The sequence below is a fragment of the Lates calcarifer genome, unplaced genomic scaffold (assembly GCF_001640805.2).
Source record: "Lates calcarifer isolate ASB-BC8 unplaced genomic scaffold, TLL_Latcal_v3 _unitig_4587_quiver_601, whole genome shotgun sequence".
Lineage (NCBI taxonomy): Eukaryota > Metazoa > Chordata > Actinopteri > Centropomidae > Lates > Lates calcarifer.
The window spans coordinates 268,433-280,999 of NW_026116988.1; the positions used below are offsets into that span (position 1 = coordinate 268,433).

Sequence of the window (12,567 nt, forward strand, 5' to 3'; positions counted from 1 at the left end):
CATGACTTCTGGGACGTGTTCAGCAAAGCAAAGGCGATCTCTCTGCCTCCACATCATCTGACTGTGCAATCGACCTGCAGCAGGGCACAGTGCCAAGCAAGGGACGTCTATATTCCCTGTACACACCATAAAGGAAGGCCATGGAGACTTACTGTACGTCAATAACAAGTAAACAAGTACATGCAGTCCACAAAGAGGATGAACTCGAGGCAGGCCAGGTGGTCCTTCTTCTTCAGAAGATTCAACCTCTCCCTTTCCTATCCGGCAATGTCAAGCCTGACACCTTGTCCCGTCAGTTCGTGGGGAAGGATGACTCTGCTCCTGTTCCTGACACCATACTTCCAGCTGTCTGGTCACTTCTGTCACCTGGGAGATTGAACAGAGGGTTAAAGCCACCCTGAAGGACCAGCCCAGCCCCAATTCTTGTCCTCCAGATCACCTGTTTGTCCCTCAGCCTCTTAGGTCTGAGGTTCTGCAATGGGTCCACAGCTCCATACTCACCTGCCACCCCGGGATTCAGGGCATGAAGGAGGTTCTGCAGCAGAGGAGGACACCTGGGAGTTTGTGATTGCCTGTCCTGTCTGTAACCAGCACAAGTCCTCATGACAGGCTCCCGCTGGGCTCCTGCAACTGCTACCAGTGCCTCATCGGCTCTGGTCCTACATCTCCCTGGACTTTGTGACCGGTCTACCACCATCCAATGGACACACCACCATCATAACAGTGGTGGACAGATTCAGTAAAATGGCCCACTTTGTGTCCCTGCCCAAATGTCCTTTGGCCGAAGAGACTGCAGAATTGATCCTTCAGCTGTTTCATCAGTCTGTCGTCCGGGTTCCACCCCCAGTCCAACAGCCAAACTGAAAGGAAGAACCAGGAGATAGAGATGGCTCTACGCTGCATGGTCTCCGAGCATCCATCATCCTGGTCAAAGGCATTTATTGTGGGTCGAATACTCTCACAACACTTTGACCAGCTCTGCCACAGGCCTATCCTCATTCCAGTGTCCTCAGGGGTTCCAGCCACCATTTCCTGCTCTCAAGGAGCCATCCTTTGTAACTTTTCACTATGTTGCACCACTTTACTGGAACACCCCAAAAAGGGTCCATTACTTTGAGGATGAGCACAACATGGATTGTGAATTACAGGACAACATTTTGTCTTTTCTGTAATTCTCCATTTATTAAAAGTGATTACAGACCATGTGAGTCAGTTGTAGATCATGTCAGTGGTTAAATCAAAGTAGAACATGATCATTATTAAATAGTAAATGTCTTTGCTGATAAGACACTTCTAAATCAACAGTCTGTTGTTGCATAGATTACTGATCCAGTACAGCAATAGGTTGGTTTAGCCACTGGACCAAGGCTTTCAGGTCATCATACATTTTCAACATAAAACCAAATACCTGTTTAACCTTACTAATAACATCCTTTCCAGGATTTTATGACACCTGCATATTAAGCCAAGTATCCCCAGAGAAACACATTAAGAGCCAGTAGCAGCAGAGCGTTAATGTTGCAGACTCTTCGCCAGAGGGGGTCCTCCTGCAAGGAATTCAGCTCACTGTTTTCAGTTCCTGGAGGTGCGGGGCCAGAGTTCGGACCAGTCAGACCACAGAGCCACAGAGCAGCTCTCTGCCACCAGGAAGCTGGCAAAGGATCAGAGTCATTGCTGAAGTTAGAGTTCACTGGGTCAGAAGTCATCTGGGGACCTGTGAGGTCGATCCTAGGCTCCTGGCTATATCTGGACCACCAGGTCAGCCTGTACAGCTGGGCAGGAGAGGAGATCCAGCACATATGTTTGTTTAATAGTATTTTTTCTTGACATTCCTTTAACTTTAAAGCACAACTGACAATTCATGGTCTACCTTCCAGTTAAGGATATGTATTATGTTCACTATGTGGGAGCTTTCCCACTGCAGTAATCTAACATGTAGCCACTGTCAGCGGTTCTGTTTTTGTTTCCACTGTTCTGCACCTTCTTTGGGGAGAAGTTCCTGGACTAAATTTGAGCAGTGCATAGAAGGTGACACTAAATGTAAGTTCCATATACTTTCATGTGTAATACCTTGCATACCTCTATGAAGGATTAGGCTCTCTAGCTTTCATCAAGGTCATAAGGTAACAGCCTTTGACTGCTGCTGATTCACAGCTTGGATAGCAGCACTGAATACTTGTTTATGGCAGTTTAGGTATTTTTCACAGATTGTTGATGGGTTTATAGATAGTTTCTTCTGTACTTTTCTAGTGTTTCTCATTTCACAGATTAGAACATAAATAAAATTAATGTATGACATGTTCCTTACATGTTCTTTGGGTATTGGGGCAGTGGCCAAGCTGACGGCAGCAATGATAAGGCAGGTGAGACCCAACAGGATGAGAGCAAAGTACAGGTAGTGGACATCAGCCAGGATAGCAGGCCGGTGATCAGGCTGACCACAGGAAGGAGCTACATAGGAGAACTCCAGAACCATGCGGATCAGTCCCACCACTAGGCCAGTCATCAGACCCCAGAATGCACCCTGAGACACACATACACAAAATATTAAATGCAGAGTCATATGGAACTGGCAAAAAAAGACACTGAACTGAAAAGAGATTTAAGGTTACACATTTGCAATCTTGTGCCCCTGTCTTGTAGAGATGTCTGGTATCAAAATCTAGTTTTAATACCTTGAGCAGATGTGTCAAACTCAAGGCCCATGGGCCAAATCAAGCCCATCACTTCATTTTTTTTTATGTGGCCTGCAAAAGCTTTCAAAGACTGTGATTATTGTAAAATACAATGCTTATAGTGCTTTATAGAAGGTCCGTGAATATGTCTCAATTTTGTTGCCTGTGTAATGAAAGCTTTTTGCCACTGGATGGCAGACATTATCTACGAAGTTTTTTGTTTTTTTTTTGTCAGTGATGGAGTTGGGTTAAAAAAGTAAAGTAAGTAAATCATTCCATAATGTCCAAGAAGAAAAAGTTAATGTAGAGGGAAGGTAGTTTAATGAGAAATGGGAGAATGGATACATGTTTGTGTTGAATGGAGACAGATAAAACTATTGCAGACAAAGTCTGAGAAATAGCAGAAAATCTGACGACACAGCTGGCTGAAGAAGCATGTAGTTTTCTGGCTTTGTCATTAGCCAATGACAAAAGGACTGACAATACTGATACAGTGCATCTAGCCATTTTTAAGAGGCCTGAAGACAGACTTGTCTGTCAGTGAGGGGCTTTTGGATGTGGCCACCATGCACATGACGACAAGGTAGAGGGACATCTTCAGTGAGGTGGAGTAGTTAGTAAATTAAATGAAATTACCCTGGGAGAGGCTTATTATCAATGGTGAGTCTGCCATATGTAGTGAGAGAACTGGCTTGGCTAGACTGGTGAAAGAGAAAAAAAGCAAAAAAGCAAACTGCCAAACATCCCTGATAACTTACCTTTCAAAGCTAGTTATTAATTATTATTAAAACTAATAATAATTGAATGCCCTTGGTAATTTAATGGAGCCTAGCTTACTTTACCTAGCATACTGACAAAGGTATGAGAGTATTGCAACAGACTTGATTCATACTGGCTGCTATTATAAACCATTACCATACATGTAGCCCACATATTATCTCACTCACTCTTTTTATTTTCATTTTTACCTTAGTTTTTATTAACTGTTTGAACCCCACCACCACCCCATCTTTGACTAGGGGAATGATCAGAAACAGACAGATGTTTTATATATCAAAAGACTATTAAAGACTAAAACTATTTATAATGAAAACATCCTTCAGTTAACAGAACAGAACATAACAGAAAAATATCCCTCAGTTGAAGGGAATAATGTACTAACATAAAATGTTACTGCAGTTCAGATTACTTCTTTACAACAGTAATTACATAATATTATTACATGTACTTTTTACCTGACTTATTTATTTTTCCCCTACTGAAGTAAGTTTGGATAGACTGCAAATCAGCTGACAGCTTACAGTGAGCTGACTTAAAATTTAGATGTAAATTAGTTGTGTACTCAAAGTATACTTCTCTTACACTTAAAGTATACTTAAGAGTATAACTTTTTTAGGCCAGTTTTGTACTGAAGTTGTACACTTAAAAGTATACTACTAGTACATTTAGTGCATTTAAGTACATTTTACTTAATATATAATAACATAAAGTATACTTGGGAAATATACTTGAACTTTATTTAGGTTTTCCTAATAAAATAAACTTGGGCTATACTTCTTTTTGTAAGGAATGGCTCAGCATAGGACTGCAAACTTTTGTCAGTGTACTGTATTGTTTCAATTTAATGCACTACCTGAGCTTTGTTGTTATATCTGCTTATAGTCAGTTTATTGATCAGTGTTGGCATATTCACATTTATAGGAATGAGGGTACATCTCACTGTCTTGCATGTAACTTGCTAACCTACCCCTTTCAACCTGGCACCTTCTTACTTGGTTTTAAACAAAGGAATATGCCTTTGCTAACCTCCCCCACATGCCATGTCATCAGCTCTAGAGGCCATTTTTTGATTCCACCATCTTGGTTTATGGTAGGGATGTGTACGACTAATTGATTAGTGGATTAGTTGAAACAGTAAGCACAGTCAACATGTTTTTTTTAAAGAATCGACAAAATTTTATTTGACTAACTTTATTTGGTTGGGGGTGGGAGGAGATTTATGTTTTACCTCATAGAGACATGGAACTAATGTTTATGGTTCTGTTTCTGCCCGAGTGTGCACCTGAAGTGGATGAATTATCTACTGAGGTCTCATTAACTCCAAAACAAACGAACAAAGTATGGAAAATGGGTAGAAACACTAAATAAAGCAGTTTCATATTAATAATAATAATAAAAAAACGCTCATGTGACAGCAAATGACAAGAACAAATAACAAATGACTTGGTGACTTGAACAAATGACAAATGACTTGAAATGGTGATTTCAGACGATACGTGTCCTTTTAGCGTTCTCAGAGGAATAGTTGTCAAAGGCTCATGGAAACCGAATACACCGTGCCTTCACGGACCAGCCAGATTGAAAAAAGTACAATGAGGCAGCTACAGCTCTAAAAAAGAACTTGACAGAAGCCAACAAAGTAGCAATTACAACCGCTGCATGGACAGCTCTCACATCAGAGTTTTATGTCACTATCACCTGCCATTACATGGACGGTAACCGGAACATTTCCCGTTCTGTGCTCCAGACTTGCAGCACAGATGAGACACACTGCTGACAACATAACTGCTAGTCTGAGATGCATTGTTGATGTGTTGGGCTTTGGAGGTAAAGTTAGTGCATCTGTGAACTGTTGTTGACTGCTGGGGTGGAGTATAAACCAACTGTAGTCAAAATCGGACACAGTGTGACTGGAGTTCATGTAAAAGGCTGATATTGCAGCATTTATCTTTTACCAACTGCTCTCACAATTCATCAAATATACCCAACTCATTGTGGAAAACCTGCACAGCTGTTCTGTATTTTTCTTTATTCAAAATATATGAGTGTTCCTCTCAATAAATCAAACTGTTTTGGAAACCTATACACACTGTTTACTCAGTCAAAGACATTGTAGAGATCCGAGTGACATGTTTGGGTACAGTGTTACTGTGTTGACTGTGTTGTGTTCAGTTAAGGTTAAAAGGACTTTTACTGCAGTTAGTGAGTTTTCTGAGGATCAGTGAATGTGTGATTATGCCTAGAGGCTGTGAAGCCTGTCAGTCAGTGCAGCCACCAATGGCAGTGATCTATGTGAGATAGCATGCGTTTGGCAAAGAGCAGAGGAGGACTGCTGAGTTAATTTTTTACAAGAGTCAGTTGAGTGCGACTTGTATAGATTGTCAATGCGGTGAGCAGACTCTAGGGGCAGACTTCTGTTGTTTTGTCTGGCTGATTTTGCCAGCACTTTCATTCGTCAGCCTGAGTCCAACCTGAGTCCAACCTGAGTCCAGTCCTTCTGGAGTTTTTCCTTCCCACTCTTCGTCACTCGTCATTATGGGAACTGTTGGGTTTTCTCACTATAATTATGTAAAATCTCAACTGTACTCTGTAAAGTACCTTGAGACAGTGTATGCTTGATCTGGCATCATACAAATAATTGAATTGAACTGGCTTAACACACTGGCATCGTTCACCTCCTCAATGGAGTAAGGTTTTGTCAATATGCACAATCAAGCTAGCATCAAGGAGACAAAGTGGAGAAATCTGCAGAGATGGGAGAGATCTCAACACCAACAACACCAAGAATATGTGGCAAGCAATCCAGAATATCATAGCCCCCACCATGTGTGAGGCCACTTTCCCAAATGAGCTTACTACAGTTTATGCTCATTTTGATCTCAAAGAATACAAAGTCTACACTGCCTCCAGAGGACCTGCCAATGTCAGGATCCACAGTGGATGTGACAAGAATCCTGCTGAGAGTGAATATTGAGTAAAGTCACTGCGCCTGATAACATCCCTTTGGATTCCTCCCAAAGACACTCATTGCTTTTGCATTGAAGACCATTTCAGTGCTATTATTTAACAGACTGAGAAAGGACTTGTCAAGTTTAAAGGGCAAGTTAATATTATAACTATAATATTATAATTTACAGGTTTAACTTGTAAGTGGGCTAATATAATCCAAAGATAATTATTTAAAGCAATTTACACTTACTCGCTTCCATAATTTACTTGCTTTGGATGACATCATGAGTCAAGTGATACATAAAATAATTGTATGATGTAGTATATGTGCGCAACACTATATTTTTAATATAGCTATGTCACAGTTATTCAACAAGACTGCAGAGTTTTTGGAGACAATTCTATGGACTGATAAAATTGGAACTGTTTAGACACATGGACCAGCGGTATGTATGGTGTGAGAAAAGGCAGGCTTATGACCAGAAGAATACCATCACCACAGTCAAGCATGGGGGTGGGTAATTGGTGATGTGGGGATGTTTTTCTGCTGCAGGAACTGGAAGTCTTGACTATGTACTTGGCATCATGGTTTCCCAGAAATATCAGGTCATTTTAATGAGGAAAAATATCTAACCATTTTAAGAATTTAGAATTCCCTTTCACTGGAAGTATAACTTTCCTTTCATGCCAATTGGGTACATAAGAAAGCACCAAGACATAGGTCCAGGCCTGTGTGTTTGACCCCTACAGTGAGGCAATCTGGTGGCTCTGTTACTACTATGGCAATCTCTCTTGGAAAAATTATGTTCCATCCCTCCAGCAGAGTTCTTGTAGAATCAATGCCAAGGTGCACTGAAGCTGTTATTTATATAGACATACATATATACAGCTCTGGAAAAAATTAAGAGACCACTTCAAATTTTTCTGAAATCAGCATCTCTACATGTTTAACAGCCATTCCATTCTAGTGTTGAATTCCAACACAAGCACACCTCATTCTACTTAATGAGGTATTGATTAGGTGAACACCTGAACCAAATCTTGTTTAACAAAGAAAAGTATAAAAAACACTGCTGTGGTCATCACTATCCTCTTGCAATAGGACCAGCTGGATGGCAAAAACAGTGCTAGTAGTACCTCAAAAGTAATTGGTATCAAAAAAATAAGTGCTGACCATGCCAAAAGAGTTGAAAAGAAAAGTTTTGAGTGAGGAAAAGAAGGGTTCAATTCTGGCTTTACTGGCAGAGGGATACAGTGAGCATCAGGTTGCTTCCATCCTTAAAATTTCTAAGACAGTAGTTCATAAGAACAAGGTCAAGCCAGCAGACATTGGGGACAACAAAGCTACAGGCTGGCAGAGGGTGAAAATGACTCTCCACTGACCGGGATAACCATCAACTCATTCGAATGTCATTCAGCAACCGTAGGATGACATCAAGTGACCTACAAAAAGAATGGCAACTGGGGTGAAGTGCACGGCAAGAACAGTTCGAAACAGGCTCCTAGGGGCAGGGCTCAAGTAAGTAAAGCTAGAAAAAAGCCCTTCATCAATGAGAAGCAAAGAAGAACCAGGCTGAGGTTTGCAAAAGACCATAAGGATTGGACCATAGAAGCCTGGAGTAAGGTCATCTTCTCTAATGAGTCCAATTTTCAGCTTTGCCCAACAGCTGGCGTCTAATGGTTAGACAGAGACCTGGATAAGCCTACAAGCCATAGTGTCTCGCACCCACTGTGAAATTTGGTGGCGGATCGGTGATGATCTGGGGGTGCTTCAGCAAGGATGGAATCAGGCAGCTTCATCGTTGCGAAGGATGCATGAATCAAGCCATGTACAAGGTTATCCTTGAAGAAAACTTGCTTCCTTCTGCTCTGACAGTGTTCCCCAACTCTGAAGACTGGTTTTTCCAGCAGGACAATGCTCCATGCCACACAGCTTGGTCAGTCAAGGTGTGGATGAAGGACCACCAGAACAAGACCCTGTCATGGCCAGCCCAATCTCCAGACCTGAACCCCATTGAAAACCTCTGGAATGTGATCACGAGGAAGATGGATGGTCACAAGCATCAAACAAAGCTGAGCTGTTGAATTTTTGAGCCAGGAATGGCATAAGGTCACCCAACACCAATGTGAAAGACTGGTGGAGAGCATGCCAAGACACATGAAAGCTGTGATTAAAAATCAGGGTTATTCCACCAAATATTGATTTGTGTGTGTGTGTGTGTAACCTTTATGTAACAAATGCCATTTTCTAAACCCTAATTGGGTTTATTTAAAAATGGGAAAATTACAAAAGAAAAATAGCAAACGCCAACAGTTGTTGAGGATTTGAGGTGAAATCAGGACCATAAAACTCACCTTTGCGCAACACAAACGGGAAGGACACAGGATGCCACTACACTTGATGATGTTGCTAAAATAACATGGGAGTGCATAATACCACAATAATACCATGGGATGATGAGGTTTAGGTTTACTAGGAATGTGCATGAATAATTGATTAGTTGATTAATCGACACGGTAAACATAGTTTAATGGTCTTCACAGGAGTTATCGTTTTAGTAGTTTCACTTTCAAAATCTGTTTAATAAGGACCAGTGGGCTGTTAACCAACCTGCACTAACATTAGATCATGTTGTTTCTAGATGCCCAGCTTGTTTTTAGGTCATTCTGGAGGTTTTTACTGAGAGCGGAATTGTTTACCGTGGCCACATTGAATAAAGCAGTTTCATGTTTTAAAAAAAACAATGTTTCTCTGCAACATGGACACAGGACGTTGAGAGTGGCTGTTTGCCTCAGTTTGTTTCTCTGATTACTGAAGATGCAGACATCTGATGACAAAAATCCTTCATCTGGTTTAAGATTACATTTACATCAGAAAAACATTTAAGATAACATTATATAAAGTGACGTGATTTGAAACATTCATAAAGCAGTCAAGTGAAAATGTTTAATGTCCAGCCATCCGGCGGACAGCCAGCACTTGCGGATTCATAGTACTGAAACACTCATAGTACCAAAACACACAAACGACAGGAACAAATAACAAATAGCTTTGGTGACTTAAATGATTTCAAACGATATGCAGCTACAGCTCTGAAAAAGATTCTGATGGAAGCCAAGAAAGTAGCAATAACAACTGATGCATGGACAGCTCTCATGTCACAGTCACCTGACGTTACATGGATGGTGACTGGAACACTTCAGGTACTGCGCTTTAGACTCACTGCACAGATGAGAGACACACTGCTGAGAACTAGTCTGAGATGCGTTCATGATGATTGGAGCTTGGGAGGTAAAGTTAGTGCATCTGTACACTACAGTGGAAAAAACATAACTCAACATGACACCATATTATTATCTTTGGTTTGAATGGAGGGCACAAATTAATTATTACGTCACCACTATTGACTTGATTAATCAACTTCAAAAAGTAATTGAAATGCCCATTCCTAGTTTATACTACTGGCAGTACAGTGGAGAGAGAGGACTTTTAGTCAGGCTGCAGGTTTTATTGATTGATTGATTATGTCAGGGTGACCTATTGTTGTTATAATGGATGAACTCACCTTCCTTTGGAGGCAAAGCAAGTCCCCACAACAAAAATCAGTACATTTTAGGGTTTACAGTAAGAGAGAGACCTACCTGCTCATTGGCACGTGGCCAGAAGATAGCCATTAGGAATACAGCAGTAATGGGTGGAGCTAGAAAGCTAGTCACTGACTGGATATAATCAAACAGCTGCCCACTATTGGCTGTTTGGATGACTGGAATCCACATCAGACTCACACACACCAAGACCAGGATGAACACCCTGAAAGACACACAGTATTATTAATAAGTCAGAAATACAGAAAAGTTTCAAAGAGATGAGTCTAATGTCAATGTAAATGGCAACTGAAAGAATAATTTGGTCTTTGGCTGTGTTTGTTTGAAAACATGGCTTTTTAATTTTCCATCATATTGGTGATTTTGCATGTTTGAGCCAAACAACTACTATCTGCTCACACTTACTGTTAGGGCCAGTCATTTACCAAAAATATGCTGCCATATTTAGCTTTTGAAATATTTTGTAGAATTCTCTACATTTCATAGTGTAATGATTAGATGATTCATCCACCTTACAAACTGCTTTGCTTTGCTTTACAAAATGCATTTCTAACTCATGGTAATCATGATGTTGCCTAAAAAAATCTCAAATTGGGACATATTTCCATGGAGATTTAAATTCCCTCTATGTAGTTCTGTGTTGAATCAGTAGCAGGACAGGTATCCTGCCTATGAGTAGTTCTGACTGGACAGACTCTGCTCCATAAAGCAAAGGTGGAATGCACAACTTTGTCAACTTTATTGTGTACTTGGCAAAAGAATACTGATACCAATGAAGTTTATGGTTTCTGGGTTGTGAAAAATGTTGTGGTTGCTACACCTTAGAACTAGCTAATTTTTAGGTTTCCAATAATGCTAGAGCAGCAGCACAGGTTATGGCTCACTGCAATCCAACACATGTGAAGTGATCATTTTACTGTAAGCAAGGCCTCTGTAGAGAGACCACCAAAACAGGACCTTGTCAACAATACAATTATGATTGACAGAAAGATAGATTTTAAAGTCATCAAAGAAAAGAAAGAGAGGAAACTTTTGTTTTTTTATTTATTATGTACCCAGCATTTTTGGGTTACTTATTGTTTCAATGTGGTAAAAACTATAAAAAAAAAAAAAAAAGACTAAATCAAAAATTCTGTATATGGCTGGTCTGCATTGTATTTGCATTCTGCCTAATTGCCTGTTTCAGCACCTCTTCTCCTATTCTCTGTGTTCACCATATATACAGTACTTAATACAGCAGAATTCCCAAGTAAAGCTGCTCTCATTTACAGGTTTTTCAGTTTGAAACAGTGAATGCAGCCCATTCAGACTACATCTACCCAGCAGATACAACCAAGTCATTTTCAAGCTGATTTTCTGCACTGTTAAAACTCTGATTTTATAACTACAATGTGGTCTGACAAAATCACGATACACATGAGCTAAATAAAATGGCTGTGCTGTGATTTTTGATATACTTAAAATTATCAGAGAGTTAGAAGCAACAGAATATTTTTCTTATTTTGCCACTCACAAGGCACACAGCCCTCTGGATAACAAACTGCTGCTTCACTTATCTCACCCCACTCACTGAACAGAGTAGATGTGCCTGTCACTCGCAGGGCAGAGACTATATTCTATGGAAGGTGGAGTTGACACATTTTACAACTGTCTCATTCCTGGGCTTTAACATTTCCCAGAACAGTATCCAGATGGACCACGCCAAGGTCAGTGCTATGGGCAAATGGCCTACCAATACTAGTAGAGGTTGCTGAGGTAGTCAGAAAGCTCCTCTGTTGGTCTGGATGGTGTGCTATCAGGGTATCACACTGCTCAGCCTCCTCAGGAAAGGCTCATGCCAGGGTGCTGGACAGGAGGCTCCAACCAATTATTGTAGGTGATTTTAATATTAATGTGGATATCAACTCGTGGTAATGTGCCAGTTTACAGGAATCTTTTTGATGTACACAAAAGTTAGACATGGAGTTCCACAAGGGTCAGTGCTTGGACCAATCCTCTTCACTCTGTATATGCTTCCCTTGGGCAATATTATCAGGAAACACTCCATAAATTTCCATTGTTATGCAGATGATACACAGCTTTATCTGTCAATGGAACCTAATGAAACCAATCATCTAGCCAAACTCCAAGCTTGTCTTAGGGACATTAAAATCTGGATGACAAGCAACTTCTTACTACTAAACTCAGATAAAACTGAAATCATTATAATTGGTCCTGAACACATCAGAAACAAACTTTCTAATGATGTAGCTCCATTAGACAGCATTGCCCTGGCTCCCAGCTCCACTGTAAAGAATCTGGGAGTCACCTTTGATCAGGATTTGTCCTTTAACTCACACATAAAACAAACTTCTAGGACTGCCTTTTTTCATCTGCGTAACATCTCCAAAATTAGACATTTTCTGTCCCAAAAAGATGCAGAAAAACTAGTCCATGCATTTTACTTCTAGGCTGGACTACTGTAATTCATTATTATCAGGCTGCCCCAACAAGTCTCTAAAGACTCTGCAGCTGATTCAAAATGCTGCAGCACGACTACTGACAGGAACTAAGAAAA

At 40.5% G+C, this 12,567-nt stretch overlaps 1 protein-coding gene across 2 annotated transcripts; it reads right to left on the reverse strand.

Annotated features, from left to right (window-relative positions):
- Nucleotides 1-1,229: 1,229 nt before the first annotated feature.
- On the reverse strand, nt 1,230-10,210 carry LOC108900671 (sodium/glucose cotransporter 4-like). 2 transcript variants are annotated; one of them, XM_051068459.1, is made up of 3 exons: nt 10,047-10,210; nt 2,309-2,524; nt 1,230-1,764 (listed from the first exon to the last, which is right to left on the reverse strand). In XM_051068459.1, exons 1-3 carry the CDS (start codon nt 10,179-10,181, stop codon nt 1,741-1,743), a joined length of 375 nt encoding a protein of 124 aa, XP_050924416.1. In that variant the 5' UTR covers nt 10,182-10,210; the 3' UTR covers nt 1,230-1,740. The 2 variants fall into 2 exon arrangements, with proteins under 2 accessions (XP_050924416.1, XP_018557354.1); XM_018701838.2 differs by having other exon boundaries at nt 1,230-1,772.
- Nucleotides 10,211-12,567: the final 2,357 nt, after the last annotated feature.